General features: G+C 42.1%; 1 protein-coding gene across 1 annotated transcript; it reads right to left on the reverse strand.

Moving 5' to 3' along the window:
• Positions 1 to 7,055: 7,055 nt before the first annotated feature.
• LOC139416748 (kynurenine 3-monooxygenase-like) lies at positions 7,056 to 26,795 on the reverse strand. Its single transcript, XM_071165790.1, has 15 exons — positions 26,724 to 26,795; positions 26,074 to 26,143; positions 25,398 to 25,495; positions 23,606 to 23,695; positions 21,806 to 21,854; positions 18,078 to 18,165; positions 16,326 to 16,491; positions 15,820 to 15,891; positions 12,398 to 12,519; positions 11,650 to 11,797; positions 11,305 to 11,362; positions 10,968 to 11,050; positions 9,398 to 9,499; positions 9,180 to 9,239; positions 7,056 to 7,199 (listed from the first exon to the last, which is right to left on the reverse strand). The coding sequence occupies exons 1-15, from the start codon at positions 26,793 to 26,795 to the stop codon at positions 7,056 to 7,058; spliced, it is 1,422 nt and encodes a 473-aa protein (XP_071021891.1).
• Positions 26,796 to 27,740: the final 945 nt, after the last annotated feature.

The following is a 27,740-nucleotide window of genomic DNA, read 5'->3' on the forward strand; positions in this document are numbered from 1 at the left end:
TTTGCGTATCCGAACCAAGTGGTAGGCATTCTGAAGATCCAGTTTGGAAAAAATGGTGGCTCCCTGGAGAGGTTTAAAAGCCAAGAGAAGTGGTAGGGGGGGTAACGATTCTTGATCGTTATATCATTCAGACCCCGGTAGTCAATGCACGGACGCAGGGTCTTGTCCTTCTTCTCCACGAAGAAAAACCCTGTGCCGGCAGGAGATGCAGATGGACGGATGCCTCCAGTAGCCAGAGAATCCTCAATGTACTTCTCTATGGTCTTGATCTCCAGGCCGGATAGAGAATATAGCCGACCACGAGGTGGTGTGGTGCCTGGGAGGAGATCAATGGCACAATCATAAGGACGGTGCGGGGGAAGAGAAGTAGCCTGTGCCTTACTGAAGACCTCCAGGAGGTCATGGTACTCAGTGGGGATAGCAGAGGCATCCGTGGCTTTGCTTACGTCCCGATGTGAACGTCTTAAGGATGGCTGTGCCGCTTTTAGGAAATGAGAATGACAAAACGGACTCCAACACATGATGGAGCTCATGGTCCAGTCAATAACAGGATTGTATTTCTGGAACCAAGAAAATGCCAAATACATTGGAACATGGGGGGGGGGGGGAACTGTATGGTCTCACTGTGGTTTCCTGATACCCGTATCTGAATGGGCACAGTGCTATGGGTGACTCTTCCAATAGAGCGGCCGTCCATTGCCCTTGCATCCATTGGGACAGAGAGAATGAGGGCGATGAGGGAATCGATGTCCCGTGGTATTTCCCGAGCTGCAAGCTCGTCCTTTATCCCCTCCGACAGTCCGTGGAGAAAGGTGTCAAACAGAGCCTTCGGAATCCAGGAACTGGAAAAATCTACTGCGTAGTCTGCCACACTACGGGAGTTATGATGAACCTGCAGTAGTTTGAGCCGCCTCCCTCCCGGTCATCAGAGAATCGAAAACCTTCCTCACTTCCGGGATGAATCCCTCCAGGCTATTGCACACAGGGGATTGCAGCTCCCACACAGCCGTTGCACAGGAGAGCGCCCTTCCGGACATTAGCGTGATTAAATACGCTATCTTCGATCGGTCCGACAGGAACGAAGAGGGCTGGAGTTCGAAAATGAGGGAACTGCCCTGCAGGTACCAGGATCGTCTGATTAATGCTACGGAGGTGGTAAGTGGGGTTCTCGAGGAGCCAGGGTAGGTTGAACAAATCCACTAGTAGTTGAGCGGTTCCTGGGTGGTTCAGAGGTCTCAGAGGTGGTGGGCTGCCTATGAGCTAACTCACTGATTTGCTCCATTATAACCTTGAACCCTGGTTGTGGCGTTCCGTCAGGGAACCAAGCCCTTCCAAAAGGTCCCGAAGCAGCTCTTCATGCCTCCCAGCAGGGAGACTGCGTGACGGAGCTGGTCCCAGCCTGCTGTGTCTGTCATTGTCACTTTGTACTATAATGGCAAAAGGCGAGACACAAATGCAGACCCATGAGGCAGATAGATGGTTGAACTCCGATATTTATTGTACCAAAAGGGTCAGGCAAAAGGAAGGTCGGGGACAGGCGGGAGTTCATAAACCAGTCCAAACAGTACGAGGGGATAGGCAAGCTCAAGGTCAGAACAGGCAGAGTGGTCAGGCAGGCGGATTCGGCGTCAGGGCAGGCAAGGGTCAAAACCAGGAGGGCTAGGAAAACACTGAGATTGGAAAAATAGGAGCTAGGAGAAACGCTGGTTGACTTGGCAAAACAAGACGAATTGGCACAGAGAGACAGGAAACACAGGGATAAATACACCCGAGACTAATGGGGAAAAAAGCAGACACCTGAAGGTGGGTAGAGACAATCACAAAGACAGGTGAAACAGATCAGGGTGTGACACTACAATGTAGAAAATAATTTTGAAAAATAAAGAATAACCCTTGAATGAGTAGGTGTTCTAAAACTTTTCACCGGTAATTATATATATATACACTGTACAGTTGAAGTCGGAATTTTGCATACGCCTTAGCCAAATACATTTAAACTCAGTTTTTCACAATTCCTTACATTTAATCCTAGTAAAAATTCCCTGTCTTCGGTCAGTTAGGATCACCACTTTATTTTAAGAATGTGAAATGTCAGAATAATAGTATAGAGAATGATTTATTTAAGCTTTTATTTCATTCATCACATTCCCAGTAGGTCAGAAGTTTACATACACTCAATTAGTATTTGGTAGCATTGCCTTTACATAGTTTAACTTGGGTCAAATGTTTTGGGTAGCCTTCCACAAGCTTCCCACAATAAGTTGGCTGAATCTTGGCCCATTCCCCCTGACAGAGCTGGTGTAACTGAGTCAGGTTTGTAGACCTCCTTGCTCACACACGCTTTTTCAGTTCTGCCCACACATTTTCTATAGGATTGAGGTCAGAGCTTTGTGATGGCCACTCCAATACATTGACTTTGTTTTCCTTAAGCAATTTTGCCACAACTGTGGAAGTGTGTTTGGGGTCAGTGTCCATTTGGAAAACCCATTTGCGACCAAGCTTTAACTTTAACTGATGTCTTGAGATGTTGCTTCAATATATCCACATCATTTTCCTGCCTCGTGATGCCATTTATTTTGTGAAGTGCACTAGTCACTCCTGCACCAAAGCACCCCGACAACATGATGCTGCCACCCCTGTGCTTCACGGTTGGGATGGTGTTCTTCGGCTTGCAAGCGTCCCCTTTTTCCTCCAAACATGACAATGGTCATTATGGCCAAACAGTTCTATTTTTGTTTCATCAGACCAGAGGACATCTCTCCAAAAAGTACGATCATGCGTCCTCCGATACACAACCCAACCAAGCCGCACTGCTTCTTAACACAGCGCGCATCCAACCCGGAAGCCAGCCGCACCAATGTGTCGGAGGAAACACCGTGCACCTGGTGTCGTGGAGGATCGTTACAAAATATAACACTTACAAGAACCTGTGAATTCAATATAGTCTTTAAATACAAACATATCAGAAGCCTAGATGGTCCGCGGAACACACACCTTCCCAGAGCACTGGCTCTGTATTTATACACACACAGTATATGAGTCCATTCCATATGTTAATGGAGTTACTTCCCTCAGGTCATCGGCCACCATTATCTTTCAGTCCAGGCTTCCTCCATGTTCATGCCTAATAACGCCTGTATCCGCTCTTGATTAGATTACAATGGTGGCAGGACCCTCTCGTGTCCTAAAATTAATATATGTCTATCTTACCCTAAGCACTTATGGCCTTTAACCTAAGCACTTATGTCCTTTACCCTAAGCACTTATGGCCTTTACCCTAAGCACTTATGTTTGTTCCTCTCTATCTAATCTTTATAATGGTGTCCTGCTCTTTCCATAATAGATCATGTATTTAAGTGTCACCTCCTCCTCTTTGCCCTAAGCCCTTATGCACAGTAAAGCACGTATGGCTTCGGCCATTACACTTATGTCTGTTTAATCTTTGGTTTCCTGTCCGCTTTCTGTTTGTGGTCTAATGTACACCTGTCTTTGCTCAATAGTGTCATATCTGTCTCTATATGTAACAATAACTACAACACTGGCAACCTTGGTTAGCGCGCACTGCGCCCAGCCCGCCACAGGAGTCACTGGTGCGCGATGAGACTAGGACATCCCTACCTTGCCAAGCCCTCCCTAACCCGGAAAACGCTAGGCCAATTGTGCGTCGCCCTACGGACCTCCCGGTCGCGGCCGGTTACGACAGAGCCTGGGCACGAACACAGAGTCTATGGTGGCACAGCTTTTAAAATATATATTCGACAATATATCAACCGAGTGTGTAGGTTTTTCAATAACAGCGGGAGGAACAATGGCGGCTTTACTCATTTGCGCAAAAACTCACTCTGAGAGCCCCCACCTATCCACTTACGCAATGTGATCTTTCACACTCATTTTTCTAAATAAAAGCCTGAAACTATGTCTAAGGACAGTTGACACCTTAGGGAAGCCATAGAAAAATGAATCTGGTTGATATCCCTTTAAATGGAGGATAGGCATGCATAGGAACAGAAGGGTTTCAAAATAAGAGGCACTTCCTGATTAGATTTTCCTCAGGGTTTCGCCTGCAATATCAGTTATGTTATACTCACAGACAATATTTTGACAGTTTTGGAAACTTTAGAGTGTTTTCTATTCTAATCTGCCAATTATATGCATATTCTAGCATCTGGTCCTGAGAAATAGGCCGTTTATTTTGGGAACGTTATTTTTCCAAACATAAAAATAGTGTCCCCTAGCTTCAAGAGGTTACAGCCACCACTAACATTGAGTGTCTGCTGCCAACATACTGACTCAACTCCAGCTCACTTCAAGAATGGAAATGGATGGAAATTTATGTAAAAAATGTATCACTAGCCACTTTAAACAATGCCACTTAATATAATGTTTACATACCCTACATTACTCATCTCATACGTATATAGTGTACTCTATATCATCTACTGCATCTTGCCATCTTTATGTAATACATGTATCACTAGCCACTTTAAACTATGCCACTTTTATGTTTACATACCCTACATTACTCATCTCATATGTATATGCTGTACTCGATACCATCTACTGCATCTTTCCTATGCCGTTCTGTACCATCACTCATTCATATATCTTTATCCACATATTCTTTATCCCTTTACACTTGTGTGCATAAGGTAGTAGTTGTGGAATTGTTAGGTTAGATTACTCGTTGGTTATTACTGCATTGTCGGAACTAGAAGCACAAGCATTTCGCTACACTCGCATTAACATCTGCTAACCATGTGTATGTGACAAATAACATTTGATTTGAGTTAGGCAGGTTACCTTAGTGTTCTTGTGCACAGGGGCTATGGTGGTCTGCTTGAAACATGTTGGTATTACAGACTCAGACTGGTTAAAAATGTCAGTGAAGACATTTGCCAGTTGGTCAGCGCATGCTCGGAGTACATGTCCTGGTAATCCGTCTGGCCCTTTGGCCTTGTAAATGTTGACCTGTTTAAAGGTCTTACTCACATCGGCTACGGAGAGCGTGATCACAGTCGTCCGGTACAGCTGGTGCTTTCATGCATGCCTCAGTGTTACTTGCCTCGAAGCGAGCATTGAAGTAATTTAGCTTGTCTGGAAGGTTTGTGTCACTGGGCAGCTCGTGGCTGTGCTTCCCTTTCTAGTCTGTAATAGTTTGCAAGCCCTGCCACATCTGAGTTGGTGTAGTACGATTCGATCTTAGTCCTGTATTGACGCTTTTTCATAGTGACTTCTTTTTGCCGTCTGCTTATATGCATTTCCTTGCATTTGCAACTTCAATCAAAAAACATTACTGTGGTTTTAACGTACTGATCATGAGGATAATGACTTTATTTATGTATGATTCATTTAATAACACGTTCACACAAATCCAACATATGTTATTTTCTGGCAAGCATGTCACATTGACCTGACATAGAACTGGGACAATATGCCCTAAATTATCTGGATTATCTAGATTAGTTACTGTACCATGACTGACAGGAGTTGGATGTTAGTCAATAATATACACTGAACAAAAATATAAATGCAACATGCAACAATTTCAACGATTTTACCGAGTTACAGTTCATATAAGGAAATCGGTCTATTGATGTGAATTCATTAGGCCCTAATTTATGGATTTCACATGACTAGGAATACAGATACTGTATGCATCTTTTGGTCACAGATACCTTAAAAAAAGGTAGGGATATGGATCAGAAAACCAGTCAGTATCTGGTGTAACCACCATTTGCCTCATGCAGCGCTATGCATCTCCTTGACATAGAGTTGTTCATTGTGTCTTGTGGAATGTTGTCCCACTCCTCTTCAATGGCTGTGCGAAGTTGCTGCATATTGATGGGAACTGAAACATGCTGTTGTACATGTCGACTCAGAGCATCCCAAACATGCTCAGTGGCTGACATGTCTGGTGAGTATGCAGGTGATTGAATAACTGGAACATTTTCAGCTTCCAGGAATTGTGTACAGATCCTTGCGACATGGGCCTTGCATTATCATGCTTAAACAAGAGATGACGGCAGCGGAAAAATGGCCTCGGGATCTCGTCATGGCATTCAAGTTGCCATTGATATAATGCAATTGTGCTCATTGTCCGTAGCTTATGCCTACCTATACGATAACCATACCGCCACCATGGGGCGTTCACAACGTTGACATCAGCGAACCGCTCGCCCACACGACTGGGATTCTGGATTAATCCGTGAAGAGCACATTTCTCCAGCGTGCCAGTGGCCATTGAAGGTGAGCATTTGCCCACTGAAGTTGATTACGACCCCGGTCAGGACAATAAGCATACAGATGAGCTTCCCTGAGACGGTTTCTGACAGTTTGTGCATAAATCCTTTGGTTATACAAACCCACATTTTCATCAGCTGTCCGGGTGGCTGGTCTCAGACGATCCCCCAAATGAAGAAGCCAGATGTGGAGGTCCTGGGCTTGCCTGGTTACACGTGGTCTGAGGTGAGGCCGGTTGGATGTACTGCCAAATTCTCTAAAATGACATTGGATGCAGCTTATGGTAGAGAAATGAACATTCAATTCTCTGGCAACAGCTCTGGTGGACATTTCTGCAGTCAGCATGCCAATTGCACGCTCCCTCAACTTGAGACAACTGTGGCATTTTATTGTCCCCAGCACAAGGGGCACCTGTGTAATGATCATGCTGTTTAATCAGCTTCTTGATATGCCACACCTGTCAGGTGGATTGATTATCTTGGCAAATGAGAAATGCTCACTAACAGGGATTTAAACAAATTTGTGCAAAAAAAATGTTTAAAAAATAAGCCTTTTGTGCGTATGGAACATTTCTGAGCTCTTTTATTTTAGCTCATAAAGCATGGGACCAACACTTTACATATTTTTGTTCAGTCTACATTAACAAAATGTTCCTCACAGGCCTTCAATTACAGTAAATCAAATCTTTATTGAGTACATGATCAAAATCTCATTGGTAATTGGGTTGCAGAACTCTGTCTTTATCCCATCTGTTTTGAGGTCAGTTGATTTGATCTCTGCTGTTTGTAGCTCAGAGTGGTATGACCCACAACCCCTCAGAAGGGACTCTTGAGGGCCTGCAGCCTGGACCACAGCTGCTCGATGGGGATATTTGGCATGCTAGGGGGGTATCTGACAAGCAGGTAGGAGCCCCCCGCGACAGACACTGCAGCACAGAACAACAGGCCTTGGTTGATCACCTGAGGGGAACAAGATAATCAACTTTTTATTTATCTCTCTAAGGCTTTTGATACAGTTGATCATGCTATACTAAGGCAGAGATTGTCGAGTGTAGGTATTTCAGAGCATGCAGTTGCATGGTTTGTGAACTATCTGTCTGATAGAACTCAGTGCACTCAATTTGATGGGCTTATGTCTGTTAAATTGTCTGTCTTTAATGGTGTGCCCCAAGGCTCTGTACTCAGTCCTCTCTTATTCACTATTTAAATACATGATTTAGACAAATGTCCAAAATGCCCAACTTAATTTTTATGCTGATACTGTTATTTACTGTTGTGCCTCGTCTCTTAAAAAAGCTTTCTAGAACTTGCAAACTGCTTTTTATACTGTTCAACATACCTTGTGTCAATTGAAGCTTATCCTCAATACTGACAAAACTAAACTAATGGTGTTTTCTCAAGCAAGAAATATACCTCTGAACCTTTCACATATTACTTACTACCTGTCAGGGCAAGGAGATTGAGGTTGTAACCTCATATAAATATCTTGGAATTGTAATTGATGACGGCCTCTCTTTTAAATTGCATATTCAACAACTTACAAAACAATTGAAGCTGAAATTGGGATTTTATTTTAGGAATAAGGCCTGTTTTTCGTTTGAAGCCAGAAGGAGGCTAGTATCAGCTACATTTATGCCTTTACTAGACTATGGGGATATTTTATACATGAATGCTTCCGCTCGGTGTTTGACATCCATTGACACCCTTTACCATGGCACTTTGAGATTTATTTTAAACTGCAAAACCCTTACGCACCACTGCACTTTGAATACCAGGGTTGGCTGGCCTTCTCTAGTCACTCGTAGGCTCAGGCACTGGTATATTTTATTGTTCAGAAATGTGGTGGGTACTCTCTTCGTTCGCTGGACTTTATCCTGCTAACTGTTCCAAATGTCCGAACTGAATTTGGTAAAATGGCTTTTATGTACTCTGTGCCATCGTCTTGGAACGCCTTACAAAATACTTTTCAACTGGAAGAACTTGTCCCGATTTGGTGTTTTTAAATCACTGATGAAGGATTTTGAGGCTGATTCCCTGACCTGTCAATGTTTTTAATTTGCTGTTTTTGATTTTGTTATACTCTTGTGAATTCTATGGTTTTTACTAGATTACTTGTAGTTTTTCATGTTGTTTGTCTGTAATTTTTGTAATGACTTGGTGCTGCCTATCTTGGCCAGGACGCTCTTGAAAAAGAGATTTTAAATCTAAATGAGCCGTTCCTGGTTAAATAAAATAAAAAAAACGTTAATTTTCCACTTAATTCCAACATTCATCCAAAAATCCCATCCATCCATTTTCAAGGTACAATTTTACCACTGTGATGTTATTTTCAAAGAATGTTGGCTATAGCAACAATTTTCTCCCCCTTCTCCTCTGTCCCTTCGCCTACACGTGCCGTTTTGTCTGTACTCGAGTGACGTTTTGAAGAAACTTTGACATTATCCCACATCCATTTGTTACGACAGACGTCAAAGATGGCAGGTCAGACAACTTGAATCAGTGCCAGGGACAACAGGCTCGACTAGCAACCTCAGCCCCTACAAATCATAATAGCCAACGACCATATCTGTTTGTCAGACAGGGAACTATTTTTTAAATAGGCAATTGCGCGCCGCCCTATGAAGGACCCAATCAAGGCCGGATGTGACACAGCCTGGATATGCACCATCTTCTTTTTGGTTGCAACAAGACCAGTGTTCTACATTATAACTTTGCTAGGTCACTCAGGTTAGAATCAATTCCCTTTTTCTTATCTTGCTTTTGAAAACATTTGTTGAAAGCAATACTCAAGCAGCAGTAGGTTAACGCATACTTGCCCTTTCAAAATGTCAGCAAGGCCAGATAGGCAGAGAAAGACAGCATAAACTGTCTAAAAGAAAATGTATGCACTTAAAGACCCTTGAACAGTGTAGAATGAATGTGTACAATGTCCTTTCTTACTTTGTCTTGCCAGTGCCAGTGGTTTACCACCTTATGGTACCTTGTCCTGGTAAATGTAACCTGGGAACAGTGTATGGTGAGAGACAGAGATGTATACAGAAACACACAGAAAGAGAGTTTTAGAATGCTTCGCAGTAATGCACACTTCAAATCATATTAAAATGTATTCAATTTCATGTATTATCCAACTGGACTTAAATGTACTAGGAAACACTTGCCATGGTGTATAAGGGAATTATTGTCCTTGGCATGATAATGTGAAGGAAATTGTCAACGTATTTTCGGAACAGGAACCATTTGGAATTGACGCGTTCCCGCATCTAGAAGGATGCAAAATACATCTGTTAGCAAATCGAACCATCTGTGCTCATCGTAATGAAAAGCCCATTATTTCTCCTGTAATGCATGTCGTTGCAGTGACATTCACATGCATTACCTGCAGTATCATACACCTTCTGCTTTTTTTAGCCTTCAACATTTCACCCCCACAAACAAACAAGCTCATTAAAGACCAATAGGTGCCAATTTTCACAAGTATGTCCATAGAGCGACGGCTACCTTTTGCTCTGTAGTCAGGTGTTCTTATGATTCTGAAGGACTCTTGCCAAGGCGTTGTGGGTGTGTGTTTTCACGTGTGTGATCTCTGGGAAGAATGGCTACAGCGCCAATGTGACCGTATGCACGTGGAGAGTAATACTAAGACCAATTACTGTCTTTGTGCACAGATAAATGAATTAAAAGGATGGATGGTTAGAGAGAGCTGGCTTCCTGTCAATTACTCTGGACTCAATCAACCCAACCCAAGTACAGGTGCTCGGCCTGTGCATATTCTCTCTGCATATTTTGGAAGACAAGAGCTATGAAATTGAAATGACAGTAATAAGTTGCGCTAATTGTGTCAGAGAGCCTTTGGGAACGGGGGATACCTACAGTAGTTAGTTGTACAACTGAATGCATTCAACTGAAAAGTGTCTGAATCAGGCAAGGTAAAAATCTGTCAGCTCAGGGATTCGATCCAGCAACCTTTCGGGTTACTGGCCCAAAGCTCTAACCACTAGGCTACCTACCACCCTGTCTTAGTGTGTTTGTGTTATCATGTCTTCTTGGTGCCACAAATTCATTCAGCGGCGCTTCATTAAATGCTGGAGATTATATATATTTACCCATTTGTAAAAGCCATAATTGTGAAATGATGTTGAATCAATGAGAACGGCCGTTAAGCTATTGATTGAGGCAGACAGAGGCCAAGGTAAGTAGATAGTCTATAATGTTATACAGATATGATATTCAGCTCACATTGGCCCGCTGTAGTTCAGTTGGTAGAGCACGGTGCTTACAATGCCAGGATAGTGGGTTTGATTCTTGGGACCACCCGTATGTAAGAAAATGAATGCACTCCTGGCTGTTACTTTGAATAAAAGTGTCTGTTAAATGGTGTATACATATTTGTGCTTTCATTCAATTGGAAGGTCATCACCATCCCTTTTCTAAACTAAGTGTTTCATTACCTATATGGAACTTTTCATCATATAGTTCTATAGATCCAGTGTCGCTGAAATCTGGGCGTACAGTTTGATCACTGTAGTTGTGTATGGCAAAATTGGGTCGTATTCATTAGGCACCAAATGAAAGAAGACAGACTAATACAAAGAGGAACTACTTGGACTTCATTTCTGTTTTCCAGAGCACAACATTTTAAACAGTTTTTCCGTAGCATGCCCTAATGAATAGCCTCAGACCCTGGTGATTGATTTTTCTTTTAAGTACTAATATCTAAATGGGTACTACTTCAACGTAGTTGTACATGGCCAGGTCTACAATAGCTTGGCCGTCTGGGACTCGGACTTTGGTGTACTCAGGCAGAACAGCACCTGAAATAAAAAATGAGAAATAGCATCGAATGAACAGATTATATGTAATTGGTTAGAATGAAAATGTGTCTACCTTTTCCAAACACCCTCAGACGCGCACATGTGCATGAAATGAAACATGGATATTCTGCGCCACTAACAAAACAAACTAATTTAGCAGGCGTCAAGGGGGAACGTGGATGCTGATGCTCTGGTGCTCTCACTTTCAAAGCGTATTTGCCTTGCAGTCTGTAATATTACGTGTGTTTACTCACTGAAGTCTTCGTTGAGCTGGTCCATGATTTCGTTTAAAACAAGGCAGTCTTCAAAGCCCTGAACGATGAGTTAACAACATGTTTCAAATAACATCGAGTCAACATCTTATATGAACAATTAAATGGCACTGAGCAGTTGTTTTGATCCAAATGCGAATTACAGTGAATGCATCAATAGCATAGAGTATGTATGTGGTTGAGTGGCATACAATTAACCTATGACCTTGGCATTGCTAGCACCATACTCTTAGCTGATCCACAAGAGACCACGGAGGTCTCATATCTTCCATCCTCTTCCCCCTCTCACTGTCCCACTCTGTATATACTACATGTATTTCTACTTACTGCGTTCATCCCCTGACCGTAGAATGGCACCATAGCGTGGGCTGCATCGCCCATAAGGACGCACTTGTCACCAAAGTGATATGAGGAGCACTTCACGGACACCATGGCCTGGGCTGGCAGACGGAAAAAATCCCTCTTAAGGGCCTCCCTGTGAGACACAGAATGACCACTATGACATTGATATGCATAGTGTGGTACATGCTGATTTCTCACATACAGCTGCACTGTAATACCTCATCCATGCTCTCTTTTCAACCACTGTATCTCATAAGAGGAGAATATAATCATATTCTTCAGGCTTGCATTGGCAGAGGAGTGCAGCTAGGACTTCAAACAACACACTGAGCTAGGGGTGTTTTACTGTAGGCGTAGCATTCTCTAATTGAAAATAAATAAGCAAATTCAACTGTGAATTTAGACTGTGTGTGGGATTCTAAAAGTAAACAGCAATTCAGCAGTTTCTCCTGCCTCATTTCAAATCAACCCTGAAAATACCTAGAGTTACACACCTCCGCTGTTTCCCCCACCCCGTCCATGTCCTATCTCACTATCAACTGCAGCTTGTTGTTCAGTTCAAATTGAAAACTCAGCTCCCCAGGTCACGTGACGTTGGGTCAGTAATTACACGCTCGAGAGACAGCGGCTGTTTGAGCTGTCCTGATGCAGGAAATTGATAGGGAGAGGGAGGGATGAAGGGAGGTAAGGATGGACAGCAGGATGGAGGGACAGGGAAGAGAAAGTCACTTACGCTCCTATTAGTGGGATGGCATCGTGAAAGTATTTCTGGAAAAACTCGATGACCTTGTCGCCCGTGGTAACTTTCTCAAACTCCTCAAATGGCATGAAGAGTGTGCAGTTGAAAGTCTTGTCCTAAGAACAAACAATATGGAGATTAACGTAGTAAGCCCTAACATCTGGATCAAAAAAGGGGTTTCGGTTGTGGGAGTGGCGGGGGGGGGGGGGGGGGGGGTTAAAGTTAACTTCCTGCAATTCTATGCATTTTGCCATGGCTAATGCTGTGTTCTTATGCTCAAACATTTAAACAAAATCAATACTCCTGAATTCATTATTTTAGTGATTGGTAATTGTCAAATATTTATTATTAAAAAGTATATCGATCACTATCTTTTCTACATACTCTATATCTAGTTTTAGTAGTTTCAATTTAAATACAGAATTTTTTATTTTTTTTTACCCCTTTTTCGTGATATCCAAATTGGTAGTTACAGTCTTGTCCCATTGCTGCAACTCCCGTACAAACTCGAGAGCCATGCGTCCTCCAAAACACAACCCTGCCAAGCCTCACTGGCTCTTGACACACTGCTCGCTTAACCCAGAAGCCAGCCGCTGGCTGTGTCGGAGGAAACACCGCACAACTGGCGACTGTGTCAGCATGCATGCGCCCGGCCTCCTACAGAAGTTGCTTGAGCGCGATGGGACAAGGACATGCCGGCCGGCCAAACCCTCCCCTAACCCCGACGACACTGGGCCAATTGTGCGCCACCTCATGGGTCTCTCGGTCACAGCTGGGATCGAACCCGGGTCTGTAGGGACGCCGCCACTTGGGAGGCCGTGGTTTTTAAATTTTTTACACTATGCAGTAAAAAACCTGATTGTGTGAAATGAGAGCACTTTCTTATTAATCAGGATTCAGTTAACCATGCTCTCAGTAACCTTGTCTGAGACCTGATGACTTCCGTTAACTCCCTGAGTGGCTAACATGCCATGCATCTAGTTGATGGATGTTGCTTATTGGCAAATCCATTACTTAGTCCGTTAATATGCATCAACGTCCACACCAGCATGGTCATGTGATCTGTGCTGGCCAAAATGGATAATCCACTTGGACTGATGGATGTGGAGTAGAGAGATGATGATGGTGGGTGTGTTAGCAGCTGCCGGGTCAGCCCTGGCTATCCATCAGCATCAGGCCAGCCTATCCCATGCGTCCTAAGAGTGTCGTTACCGTGGAGTTTCCCCGGCAGCAGGGCATTTTTCACCGTCCTCCCAATGCACACTGGGGCTGTACTGAGTAACAGTACTAATGTACCCTTGAATTAAGTGCTTTAACCTGGCCACAAAACAGAACAGCTTTCTCTGAATCAGTCAGGCAGAACTATCATAATGGTATTAATAGTAGCTGTTGTGGAGGCTGAGAGATGGGATTACTGACTATCTGCTTTGCTGACATTTCTTTTGAATGTTCACATCTGTTAAAAAGTAGGGCTGGACCTGTGGGACCCAGGGTATTTGTGAAGATGGTGAAAAAGATTTTGTGACTAAATAATTTATTTTTGGTAAAGTGAACATTGGGCGCTGGACCAAGAGACCTATGTTCTGAGGTCAAGGGTCAAATAACCCTGTTTATACTGTGACTTCCTAACGGTGATGAGTCTCTTTTGCAACATGACATACTGTATAAATACACTATGTCATTATTGTGACATATACAAGTACAGCTTAGGTGCGATATACAGTGCATTTGGAAAGTATTCAGACCCCTTCACTTTTTCCACATGTTGTCACGTTAAAACCTTATTCTAAAATTGATTGATTAAGAAAAAAAATTATATTTATTCTACGCACAATACCCCATAAGTAGAAAGCAAAAACAGGTTAAAAAAAAATGATAACTGAAATATCACATTTACATAAGTATTCAGCCCCTTTACTCAGCACCTTTGGCAGTGATTACAGCCTTGAGTCTTCTTGGGTATGACGCTACAAGCTTGGCACACCTGTATTTGGGGAGTTTCTCCCATTCTTCTCTGCAGATCCTCTCAAGCTCTGTCAGGTTGGATGGGGAGCGTCGCTGCATAGCTATTTTCAGGTCTCTCCAGAGATGTTCAATCAGGTTTAAATCCGGGGTCTGGCTGGGCCACTCAAGGACATTCAGAGACTTGTCCCAAAGCCACTCCTGTGTTGTCTTGGCTGTGTGGTTAGGGTTGTTGTCCTGTTGGAAGGTGAACCTTCGCCCTAGTCTGAGATCTTGAGCTGTCTGCAGCAGGTTTTCATCAAGGATCTCTTTATACTTTGCGTAGTTCCTCTTTCCTTCAATCCCAACTAGTCATCCCCACAGCATGATGCTGCCACCACCATGCTTCACTGTAGGGAGGGTATTGGCCAGGTGATGATTGGTGCCTGCTTTCTTCCAGACGTGACGCTTGGCAATCAGGACAAATAGTTTCATCAGACCCGAGGATCTTGTTTCTCATGGTCTGAGAGTCCTTTAGGTGCCTTTTGGCGAACTCCAAGTGGGCTGTCATGTGCCTTTTATTGAGGAGTGGCTTCCGTCTGGTCACTCTACCATAAAGTACTGATTGGTGGAGTGCTGCATAGATGGTTGTCCTTCTGGAAGGTTCTTCCATCTCCCTAGAAGAACTCTGGAGCTCTGTCAGAGTGACCATCAAGGCCCTTCTCCCCCGATTGCTTAGTTTGCCCAGGTAGCCAGCTCTAGGAGGTGGAGGCCACTGTGTTCTTGGGGACCTTCAATGCTGCAGAAATGTTTTGGTACCCTTCCCCAGATCTGTGACCCGATACAATCCTATCTCGGAGCTCTACAGACAATTCCTTTGACCTCACGGCTTGGTTTTTGGTCTGACATGCACTGTCAACTGTGGGACCTTATATAGACAGTCCTTTCCAAATCATGTCCAATCAATTGAATTTACCACAGGTGGACTCCAAGTTGTAGAAACATCTCAAGGATGATCAATGGAAACAGGATGCACCTGAGCTCAATTTCGTGTCTCATAGCAAAGGGTCTGAATACTTATGTAAGTAAGGTATTTGTAAGTTTCTAAAACCCTGTTTTTGTGTAGATTGATGAGGAATTATTTTTTTTTTTTTCCATTTTAGACTAAGGCTGTAGCTAAATGTGGAAAAATGGAAGGGGTCTGAATACTTTCCGAATGCACTCTAATGTTTAAACGACACTATTTTGACATATTCTAATGAGTCCATATTGTCTTTTACATTAGTTAGAGTCATTAGTTACAGACTATTTTAGAGACATTTTCTCATACTGTACACACTTCACAAATGCATCTCTCCAACGTGTTTAAACTTGCCTACGCTCTATTATCAAGTTTAGCAGCTGATAATGAAGCTGAAAGGATAAATATAGTATGGACATACAGGGTAAACATACAGTCTCTAATTTACACTCACCAAGTTGGGCAGAGCAATCATCATGAACGTGTTGCGTGGCCATATGTGCAGATAATCAGGCTTCATGGCAAACTGGGGGCAAAGTAAATTAAATTAGGGCATTATTACAGTATAAAGACATAAACACATCATATACAATAGACACAGCAGCTTTGCATCAACCAAAAGGTGATCAACATACAAAATGAGATGTTACCCAACGCCTTATGAAACACTATGGTGATACAATGAACTATAAAAACATCCAGTGCAGATCTGGGTTTAAATAGTATTTGCTTTCTTTCAAATACATTGAGCGTTTTATTTAGCCAGTGGTGAATGTGTGGGCTATGCACTTTTGGGAATATACCTTTAGTTCCATTGCACCGGGAGAGCTCATTCCATATAACCTTATTCATTATTATCTAAAAGGCAAAACTGATCCTAGCCCTGCTACTCCGAGACTCTGTTTTGAACATTGCCCCAGGTCTGATCCTGTGCCATGTTCTGAGCATCAGAGGACCAACCTCTCCATTGATGGGGGGCATGGTGATCTCCAGGTACCCATGAGGGATGTAGGTCTGACTGTAGTTGAAACGGCTCTGACGGAGGAACTGTTTCCGGATGGCAGAGAACGCTCCATCACATCCCACAATCAAGTCTGCCTGGATCTCTTCCTTTGCACCTTCAGCCCTAAGACACACCATACAGTACGGACATTATTCCACAGATAGATGCTATTCATGATGAGCCTTATTTATGGTTAACAAAAATGTGTCATCAAATGTGATCATGTAAAAATGTCAGTGTAAATAAAGTTGTCAGTTTGTAATGAATTATAAATAGGACTTGTGCACTAACCTTCTACTACCTAAGTTAATAATAACCCATAATGACACAGTGAAACCTGTTTTCAGAATTTTTTGCAAATGTATTGAAAATTAAATACAGAAATCTCATTTACATAAGTATTCATACCTCTGAGTCAATACTCTATAGAAGCACCTTTGGCAGCGATTTCAGCTGTGAGTCTTTCTGGGTATGTCTCTAAGAGATTTACACACCTGGTTTGGGCAACATTTGCCCATTATTCTTTTCTGGTAGATTTAAGTCAAAACTGTAACTCGGCCACTCAGGAAAACATTCACTGTCTTCTTGGTAAGCAACTCCAGTGTAGACAATAACCTGTTTCAGGTTATTGTCCTGCTGAAAGGTAAATTCATCTCCCAGTGTCTGGTGGAAAGCAGACTGAACCAGGTTTTCCTCTAGGATGTTCCCTATGCTAAGCTCCATTTTGTTCCTTTTTATCTGTTTCTATTCATTATGTACCTGCTTCCTTCTGTTCACTCAGTCAATTAGATTAGTTTTGTGGAGTAACAACAATATCGTTGATACATCCTCAGTTTTCTCCTATCACAGCCAATAACTGTTCTAAAGTCACCATTGTCCTCATGGTGAAATTCATTAGCGGTTTCCTTCCTCTCCGGCAACTGAGTTAGGAAGGACCTGAATCTTTGTAGTGACTGGGTGTATTGACACATCATCCAAAGTGTAATTCATAACTTCACCATGCTCAAAGGGATATACAATGTCTGCTTATTTTGTTACCCATCTACCAATAGGTGCCCTCTTTGCTAGGCAAAAAAAAAAACTCCCTGGTATTTGTGGCTGAATCTGTGTTTGAACTTTACTGCTCAACTGAGGGACCTTACAGATAATTGTATGTGTGGGGTACAGCGATTAGGTTGTCATTCAAAAATCATGTTAAAAACTATTAATGCACACAGAGTGGTCCATGCAACTTATTATATGACTTTATAAGAAAATGTTTATGCCTGAACTTATTTAGGCTTGCCATAAAAAAGGGGTTCAAGACATTTCAGCTTCCATGTTTATTCAGTTTGTAACATAATTCCCCTTTGATATTGTGGGGTATTGTGTGTAGGCTAGTGACAAACAAATCTACATTTAATCAATATTAAATTCAGGAAGTAACACAGCAAAATGTGGAAAAAGTCAAGGGGTGTGAATACTCTGAAGGCATTGTATGCTGTTTAACACACACACAAGGCCACATAAAATAAAATGCAGGAACACAGAGACCAACTGTAAATAATAAAGCAAGAACAAGTCAATTTTAGACAGCACTTAGTTCTCCATTTTACAAGTCAGCCCAAAATGACTTTAGGGGAGGGAGTGAGAGAGAGAAGAGAGAAAGAAATATGTGTGTGTGTGTGTGTGTGTGTGTGTGTGAGAGAGAGAGAATATGAACTATTTACCTGACAAATGTCATCGCCCCTGTTTCAGTGCTCCAGTCGAGTAGTTTGTGGGCAAAGTTCAGATTTATGTTGGGATACGTCTCTGCTGCTGCAGTTACAAAACAAAGAATTACAAAAAGATCTTATATCACGGTCATGACAAGACAATTCTCTGCCGTTGACTTACATGGCACTGCAAACATTGGGCAACAGCTAACAAAAATGCATTGAAATATCTCCTCTACTCAAAATTACAACTAACTAATTGTAGCATTAACGTAAAAAGTGAAGAGAATTAGAAGGGGGAGAAAGTAAGGAACTGTTGGCCCTGCATTAAATACCAACATTGGTTAAAGAAAATTGTGATAAATAAAGTATACTAGTTTCATTTAAAGACAACAAAAAATGTACAGCTGTGCCATGTAGATTGCAAAATAGTTGGGAGGAGATTTGATGTACCAATTCCATGGTACGGTGTTTATGACCTGATACACAAAACGACACTGGATTCAAAACGAATCATTTAAATAGAGTATTTCTATTTCAAATCAAATCAAATTTCATTAGTCACATGTGCCGATTGGTGTGAGGTCTACATAACATAGACCTTACATTGAAATGCTTACTTACGAGCCCCTAACTGACAGTGCAGTTTCAAAAAATACAGATAAGAATAAGAGATGTAACAAGTAATTAAAGAGAAGCAGTAAAAAATAACAATATATACAGGGGGGTGCCGGTACAGAGTCAATGTGCAGGGACACCGGTTAGTTGAGGTAGTATGTACATGTAGGTAGAGTTCATTAAAGTGACTATGCATAGATGACAACAGAGATTGGCAGTGGTGAGGGAAGGGGGGGCAATGTGAATAGTCTGGGTAGCCATTTGACTAGATGATCAGGAGTCGTATCGTGTGGTAGTAGAGAGAACAGTCTATGACTAGGGTGGCTGGAGTCTTTGACAATTTTCAGGGCATTTCTCTGACATCGCCGAGTATAGAGGTCCTGGATGGCAGGAAGCTTGGCCCCAGTGATGTACTGGGCCGTTCGCACTACCCTCTGTAGTGCCTTGCGGTCGGAGGCCGAGCAGCTGCCATACCAGGCAGTGATGCAACCAGTCAGGATGCTCTCGATGGTGCAGCTGTAGAATCTTTTAAGAATCTGAGGACCCATGCCAAATCTTTTCAGTCTCCTGAGGGTGAATAGGTTTTTGTCGTGCCCGCTTCATGACTGTCATGGTGTGCTTGGACCACAATAGTTTGTTGGTGATGTGGACACCAAGGAACTTGAAGCTCTCAACCTGTTCCACTACAGCTCTGTCGATGAGAATGGGGGCGTGCTCGGTCCTCTTTTTCCTGTAGTCCACAACCATCTCCTTTGTCTTGATCATGTTGAGGGAGAGGTTGTTGTCCTGGCACCACACGGCCAGGTCTGACCTCCTCCCTATAGGCTGTCTCGTTGTTGTCAGTGATCAGGCCTACCACTGTTGTGTCATCTGCAAATTTAATGATGGTGTTGGAGTCGTGCATTGCCATGCAGTCAAGAGTGAACAGGAAGTACAGGAGGGGGCTGAGCACACACCCCTGAGGGGTTGCTGTGTTGAGGATCAGCGTGGTGGATGTGTTGTTACCTATCCTTACCACCTGGGGGCGGCCCGTCAGGAAGTCCAGGATCCAGTTGCAGAGGGAGGTGTTTAGTCCCAGGGTCCTTAGCTTAAAACTCTCTCGGTAGGTAATGTGGTCTGCAGCTTATCATGAGAAACTCTACCTCTGGCGAGCAATGGCTCGAGACTTCCTTAGATATCGTGCACCAGCTGTTGTTTACAAAATACATTCACCGCCGCCCCTTGTCTTACCAGACGCCGCTGTTCTATCCTGCCTGTACATTGTATAACCAGCCAGCTCTATGTTGATATTGTCGTCGTTCAGCCACGACTCCATGAAGCATAAGATGTTACAGTTTTTAATGTCCCGTTAGTAGTTTAATCTTCCCAATAACTCGTCCATTTTATTGTCCAAAGATTGCATGTTTGCGTGCAGAATTGAGGAAGTGGGGGTTTACTTGATCGCCTCCTACTCCTCAGAAGGCAGCCCGCCCTCCGGCCTCTCTTTCGCCGCCTCCTCTTCACGCAGATCACTGGGGTCGGGGCCTGTTCCCGAGGGAGCCGTACATCCTCCGCCTCGGGCTCGTCAGAGTCGTGAAAGAAGAAAAGGGATTCTGCTAGTCCGTGGTGAGTAATCGCAGTCCTGATGTCTAGAAGTTATTTTTGGAGAGATGGTAGAGATGGTAGCGGCAACATTATGTACAAAACTAGTAAAAAAAACAAGTTACAAACAACACAGATAAACAAACAAAAAAAAACACAATCGGTTGTGGGCACGTAAAATGTCTGCCTTCTGTTCCAGCGCCATTTTAACTATTTAAATGATTATACAAAATTATACAAAATTCTTGCAACCAATACTGTTAATGGGGGATACAACCATCCCTGCTCTGCAGATTTTGCTGCTAAGAGACAGAATCATTAGATCATTTGTTTTGGTACTGTACATATATGTAGCTTGTTTTTGGTCTCAGGTTCAGGTTCAGGAATGGCTGAAAAATTGGAACATTTACCTGGAGCTAAATCTACAAATAGCACTGCTGGGTGATTTAAAAAGTCATAGTCAATTTATCAATAATATAATAATACTCTTAGCAATAATGCGTATTTTTAAATTACAATCTGTAGAAATGATGAGAATAGAAAGGTTCAAAATGTTTGTGAACCATCACAGCACAGTTGAAAAATATATGGCAAATAGATATAGAAAACTGGATGTTCTTCAGAGATAGATGGGAGGTGTTGAGGGTAGCTGAAGGATGGGACTAAAAACAAACAAAAGATAACCATTGTAAAAAATATACTGTGTCCGTAAAATGTATATAGTAAGTGTTGTTGTCCATTAGTTTACTCCAATTAGGGGAGGGGTGGTGGGGTTAGGGGAACATAATTAAGGAACATTTATTTAAAAGAATGGGGGATTGGAAATGATGCAGACAATTACATTGATGGAAGGCACAATCTATATGTAATATTAAAGCTGATCTACCTCCCCTCCCAATTAAAAAAATAATAAAAAAAATAACAAATAATAAAGAAGTATATAAAAAACATGACAAAACCATTGCTACAGGCTTGTACATATATTGATGACTGTCAGTAAACACAGTCGACTGCTGTTATGTGACTTTCACATGTTAACTTTTTGTTCGGGAGAGCAAGGATCGACGACATAAGCCTGTTATACGACATGCACTAGTCTACTAAAACAGTGAGTATAGAGCTTTTTGTGTGCGCATGTCAACAACATTTTAGTACTGTGTGTAGGCTAGTGACACAAAATCTCAACCTGATCCATTTTAAATTCCGGCTGAACCACAACAAAATGTGGAAAAGGTCAAGGGGTAAAAAATACATTCTGAAGGCACTGTTAGTGGAAAGACACAATGTCTATATTTAACTTAAAACTTTACAAAGAGTTTTTAGACAATACTTTTTACAAGTACATAAGATAAGATCAACTTTTCTTCATCTTAATCATCTATCTTCGAAATGGCAGATGGACATACAGGTAGACAATACAAGATTAACCTATTTCCCATTCAAGATGAGTGGATAAGAACACAGCTTTTCAATAAGTACATGCAATATTGAGGCTCTGACATGCTCTCCAGGACTCATGGGAATAAGGAATTTCATTCTCCTACCTGACAACAGTTCTTTGTTGAGGTTGGCTCTGTCGATAGACAGGATGTACTGAAAGGAGATCAGGATGTTACTGTAACTCTAAACTAGGCCTACACAGAATAATGTGACACGTTTACACTGACACTACCACTATTAATACAAAAAGAGTGCATACTTCAGTCAACAAGACATTTCAAATACATTTTGGAGGCGATGCTCGGGAGTCTAAAAACCGTCAGTGACGGAAATGTGAGCAGGATCTGGGAGTTTGACTATTGTCTAGTAAGAAGAACTGAGATCATAGCATGAGTAAGCCTTTGATTGAAATCACCTTTTGAAGTGTTGCGTGCATGGGATAATTGATTTAGTGGAACATCTATCGGAAGTGCCCTTTTTCATCTTGTCCTTACTACTTGAACAACTGGGCAGGATAAAATCCCTCTCATTCCTCCCCCCCTCCACCCACCACCATTCTCTACCTAGTTGGCCTCCCATTATTATTTTCCATCCCTTTGTTCTATGTCTGACTGTGCCTTTTCTCTTTTGTTTCTCACTTCTCTCATCTGCATTGCCCCCCGACATCCTGTCTTCACCACTTCTCTTAATGAGAGAGGGATTACTGATCGTAGTTTTTCCTCTTTAAAAGGCAGAAGAAGACAGAGGATAAAACCCTAGACAACATCAGACACATCACAGCTATGTGTACACAATAGGGATTTCCTCCCTCTGTCATCACATTGCAGCGTACCTGTCCTGACCTGCGCATAACCTTTATACTATGGGGCGGAATTACAGCTCATGTCATCTATCATGGATACAGAACTAAACGTGTGACAGTGTTGGGACATTTCAACAACACTGGACCAGACCTGGGGTCAAATACCATCATTTTAAATACTTTAGCTGTGCTTCATTAAGCTTGCTTGTTGAAATTCCCCCCCAAATTTTCTAACGCCACCCACCTGGCACTCCGGGCAGGCTAAAGCAAATGCTCAAAGTATTCTAAAGAGTACATAGTATTTGAACCCATGTCTGTACTGGTCACGGTGGGCTTCTGAGGTCAAGGGGGGTGCCGTGTACATTGGGGGGGACATTATGGGGTATATGGAATTGTTTTAAGAAGGTTATACCAAGGATCATTTTGCTGTTTGATTTTTAATTTTGAAGTATAACATATATATAAAACAATTATTTGATGAAACCTTATTTTTGTCCTTATTGCTATTAGCCCCTACAAACACATTGAATAACACATTCACTACATGGAACAACAGATAGTCCCCCCCCCCCCCCCCCCCAAAAAAAAAAAATGTAAAGGAAGTTTGTTCTGAAGTGTCTGTCCTCTATCTGAGAGATGTAAGAAAGATCAGGAAACATTTGTTATTTATTTATTTCATCTATTTAACCCCTTATTTTTGGCACTAAACTGTATCCATATATGCTTCCATTAGTCTTTTCAACTGGTACCAGGGGACATTCAGACAAGTCTTCTGAGGCTTGTGGGCATCCTAGAGCAAAAAAAATTGGAGTGGGATTTGCTTCCATTGCCTTTTTTCCCAAAATGCCATGCCACAATTCAATAATGAGCCTTATGCTACAGCGACAAAGTGATAACTAAGAGAGAGTGGGAGTGACAAATGAAGCCTCTCATCAAGTCTGCATTTAAGGTACTGTAATTATACATCAGTAATACAAAACGCTGACAGACTGCTGCTTTACAAGATAATGGCCATCCTTTGTCTTGCTTGTCAAATGTATTAATCATCTATCTAATGGGATTTGCAGTGTGATGTGTGTAGGCAGTGCAGCAGCAGAATTACCTGGCCTTTCTTGCCATAAGGAATGGGAGACTGTGTCCCATTCAAAGCGTGGATCATTCTGGAATGCATGGGAATTCCTTTGGAGATAATCTGGAGAAGAAATCAAAACGGGTCAGATTTTCCTCGTGAACAGGGACCAAGGTCGCTTTTACAGCTGAGGTCCTGAAGATTTGACAGATTTGACAGAAAATACACGCATCAAAACACGAATACAAAATGCACATTATTGGTGTATCGACAACAATAACGTGGTGAGGACAAACCTAGCGAAAAAGGAATACATCGCTAAATTCTCTAACAACGATTGACGATTGGCAAAATGTTCAAAACACATCTATCTGTTCGGCCATAGTTCAGGAGAGTGAATATTCTTTGCTCTAAATATGGGCTACCTAAGTTCATTCTGTCCCTCATCATGACTGGCCTTGAAGTTTTATTTAAGAAGTTTTATTTAAAAAGTTGGCGAAGCAAACCTGACCCTGTCATGCTGAAAAGTAATTGAAGTGTAAAACAACCTTCTGACGCAGTGCCTGCTGAGCCATACATAACACCCTAGGTGCGCTAAATGCGTGCCCACTAAAATAATATAATAGCTTACTTCAGTTGCCAGAATATAACACTTTAGAGAACTGTAAGTACCCATGGGGCTTGGGTACAGGCACTTCAAATATTTCATAATTATGAACGCATCAAAATAAAATCAAAGAGCGGTTGCCTGCTTCCGTTTTCATCTCTTATACGGTCTTGAGACTAGGAATTCAAATCAAATCAAACGCATTCATAAAGCCCTTTTAACATCAGCAGATGTCACAAAGTGCTTACACAGAAACAGCCTAAAACGCAGCCTAAAACCCTAAACAGCAACCAATGCAGATGTAGAAGCACGGTGGCTAGGAAAAGGCAGGAGCCTAGGAAGAAACCTGGAGGAAGGTACCAGGCTGAGGGGTGGCCAGTCCTCTTCTGGCCGGATGGAGATTATTAGAGTAACTGGTCATTAAAGCCAGATCATTCTTCAAGATGTTCAAATGTTCATAGATGACCAGCAGGGTCAAATAATAATTGCAGTGGTTGTATAGGGTGCAACAGGTCATCACCTCAGGAGTAAATGTCAGTTGGCTTTTCATAGCTGAGCATTCAGAGGTCAAGACAGCAGGTACAGTGGAGAGAGAGAGAGAGAGCGAGAGAGAGACTTATTAAGGAGGGTAAAAGCTGCCAGTACAGTGTGTCCTCTGTCTGCTTTGGAGAGATTTTGAGGGTGAGGGGGGGGGGGGGGGGGGGGGGGGGGGGGGGGGGGGCATGGTTACTATGTGGCGATTTATTTAAAGCTGAAAGCAAACAGCCCCTGAGTCAAACCTGGATGTCATTTGTGAGTGGAGAGAGACAGGGAACTGCGCTCTACTCCACCCCTACGTAACATTACAGAAAACGTTATCCCCCCCAGAGTGGGTGTGTGATGCACCTGTATCGTTTAACAAGAATAACTTTTATACTTGGATCACTTTGTTTTTGCAACAGGAGAGAGAGAGAGAGAGAGAGAGAGAGAGAGAGAGAGAGAGAGAGAGAGAGAGAGAGAGAGAGAGAGAGAGAGAGAGAGAGAGAGAGAGAGAGAGAGAGAGAGAGAGAGCGAGAGCGAGAGCGAGAGCGAGAGCGAGAGAGAGAGAGAGAGAGAGAGAGCGAGCACGTCCAGGACAAGGTAGCACATCCGGTGAACAGGTCAGGGTTCCATAGCCATAGGCAAAACATTTGATTTCCCACAGTGGTAGCCAACGACGGACAAACCAGGACAACATACCATGTCTTCCATTCCCACGTGCTTCAAAGCCTGGCGACCCCTGTGAGACAGAACTAGATTGATGCTTCTTCCTTTGACTATTTTGGCTTGGCGGATATCTGGTCAGGATCATAGATAGAAAGCAATTTCAAACATTAAATAATTATGAGACTCAAATCTAACATACACAAGCACCTTCTAATCAGAGTTTTTTTGCACGTGCACAGGATGTAAATGGTACAGTGAAAATCTTACTCGCAAGCTCTCCTCAAAAGTACAGTACACTTCATCAAAAATGTTCACAAATAAGTCATAAAAAGTCATAAAAATAGTGATGTTGGAAATACATACACAATAAAAATATACAGTATAAACTATAAATTGTGCTAAAGTGAATGGTTGACCTGGTTGAGCTGCTTGTCAATCCAAATGTAATATGTCTGCATCTGGTAAATGCTTGTGAAACCAGTGTCATATAAATCATATGCCAATGGTAATAACTTATTTTGTAACTAAAATGTATGTTTAGATTGCTGTGTGATAGCTACCAAGACAAAGCCATTGTGCTTTGTTGTTAGGAATATTGTAGTGACTAATGACTGCATGCAGTGCATACTTCCCGAAATAAATGCAGACTGCTTTGTAGCTATTCAAAATCAGAGATAGTGCTTAATATGTGGCATAATCAAGTGTTTACCTTCTCGAGATTCAAAGACCTCTACTTGAAAACCTCTTTTTGCAAAGTAGCAGGCATTCAAGTTGCCGACCTGAGAGAAAGAGTTGAATGAGTCTGTTAAAGGCTTACATATTTTTGCATTAGTTCATGGTGGAGGCAGCATCTATTTAAATGGTTACCGCTTGTGATAAAAATGGAAATGGATTTAAAAAAAATGGAAATGGATCAAAAAAATATAGATATATGGTTACTGCAAAGCAATATCCGAGAAAGAGATCAAGAGTGAAAGATCAAAATGGTCAATTACTGGTAGGATTTACTCCTCTGTACAGGATGTTTCTCTAATGGCCTACTAGGAAAAGTATAACCAGTGATACTACTGGTTGTTAACAACCTCAATTCTGTTAGCTATGGTATTCAGTCATGCATTTTACACCATCTATTAGGAGCGAATCTGCAGTGTAGCAAATTGACAAAGCCAAAAGTTGTCCTATAACCCCAAGAAATGAACGGTCCTGAATGAGTATCACGAAATATAAATAAATAGATTTATTTTAGAAATAGATACATAGTTTATGTTGTGCTAAGCTTTTCATAACAGCATATATCAGCAGACTGACAGACCCTTTTGATTGACATTTACATTATCCACTTAAACATTTACTTCTTACCAAACCACCTCCCACCACAGCCACTACTTTTTTCTTGCTGGTTGATTTGCTGTCATTGGTTGAATAATCCATTGTAGTTTACGTCGTTGTGCTGGAGTCTTGCAGAGTCCGTTTTGTCTTTTAGTGTTCTGAAATTAATTTGTGCATTAGCCGATGAAATTAAAACATTATTTTTTTTATCGGGGACGGTCAGGGTTTTGAGGGAGGAGCGACCCCGGAACTCATTGTGGCTTCTCTTTTCCTCACGATGCAAACAAAACACAGAGATAGTTCAGAGTTGAGGAATTTCCCATAAACAGAGAAACGGCAAGATAACAAGAGCTGCCGGATTACATACATTTGACTAACGGCTGCGTGAATGATCTGATAGGGGATTATGTTGTCATATAAAATCACTTATTTTTTTAAAAAATGACTGTGCTCCAGAATCGCTAATCAAAGTTGTGCAACAAAAGAACAGGTCCATACCGATGCCTACGGACATTGGAGGAAATTACACATTTACTCTGAAATTCAACAATTGGATGCTGGTTTACTTTAAATTGCTCATACTGTACCGCCGGGATCGATCAACATGGGTCTCTTGTTCCCTCGACTGGCCATGTAAGCATAAAGCCCCCACCCACACATTTCAAGCAAACATAAGAACACTATTTTTTTTACTTCAGGATAACATTTTTTTAAAAAAAGATAAATTACAATAGGTTAGTGGTTTTCAAACCTCTCCTCAGGGACCCTTAGAGCAGGGATGGGCAACTCCAGTCCTCAGGGGCCTGAATGTTGGACAACCTGCCTGTTCACACCACTACCATCCAGAAGGCAAGGTTCATCAAAGCTGGGACCGAGAGACTGCTAAACAGCTTCTATCTCAAGGCCATAAGACTGCTAAACAGCAATCATTAACTCAGAGAGGCTGCTGCCTAAATTGAGACCCAATCACTGACCACTTTAATAAATAGATCACTAGTCTCTTTAAACAATACCACTTTAAATAATGCCACTTTAATAATGTATACA

Source organism: Oncorhynchus clarkii, chromosome 1 (assembly GCF_045791955.1).
Source record: "Oncorhynchus clarkii lewisi isolate Uvic-CL-2024 chromosome 1, UVic_Ocla_1.0, whole genome shotgun sequence".
Classification (NCBI taxonomy): domain Eukaryota; kingdom Metazoa; phylum Chordata; class Actinopteri; order Salmoniformes; family Salmonidae; genus Oncorhynchus; species Oncorhynchus clarkii.

Bases quoted from the DNA above. Each gene is read 5' to 3' on its own strand.
- LOC139416748 (XM_071165790.1), bottom strand. From the start codon at position 26,795: ATGGATTATTCAACCAATGACAGCAAATCAACCAGCAAGAAAAAAGTA. The intron at 23,696-25,397 runs GTATGTTGTCCT...TTTCTTCTCCAG, and splicing joins ACGTGGGAATGGAAGACATG to ATTATCTCCAAAGGAATTCC. The intron at 9,500-10,967 runs GTAGTACCCATT...GCATCCTTCTAG, and splicing joins CCATGTACAACTACGTTGAA to ATGCGGGAACGCGTCAATTC.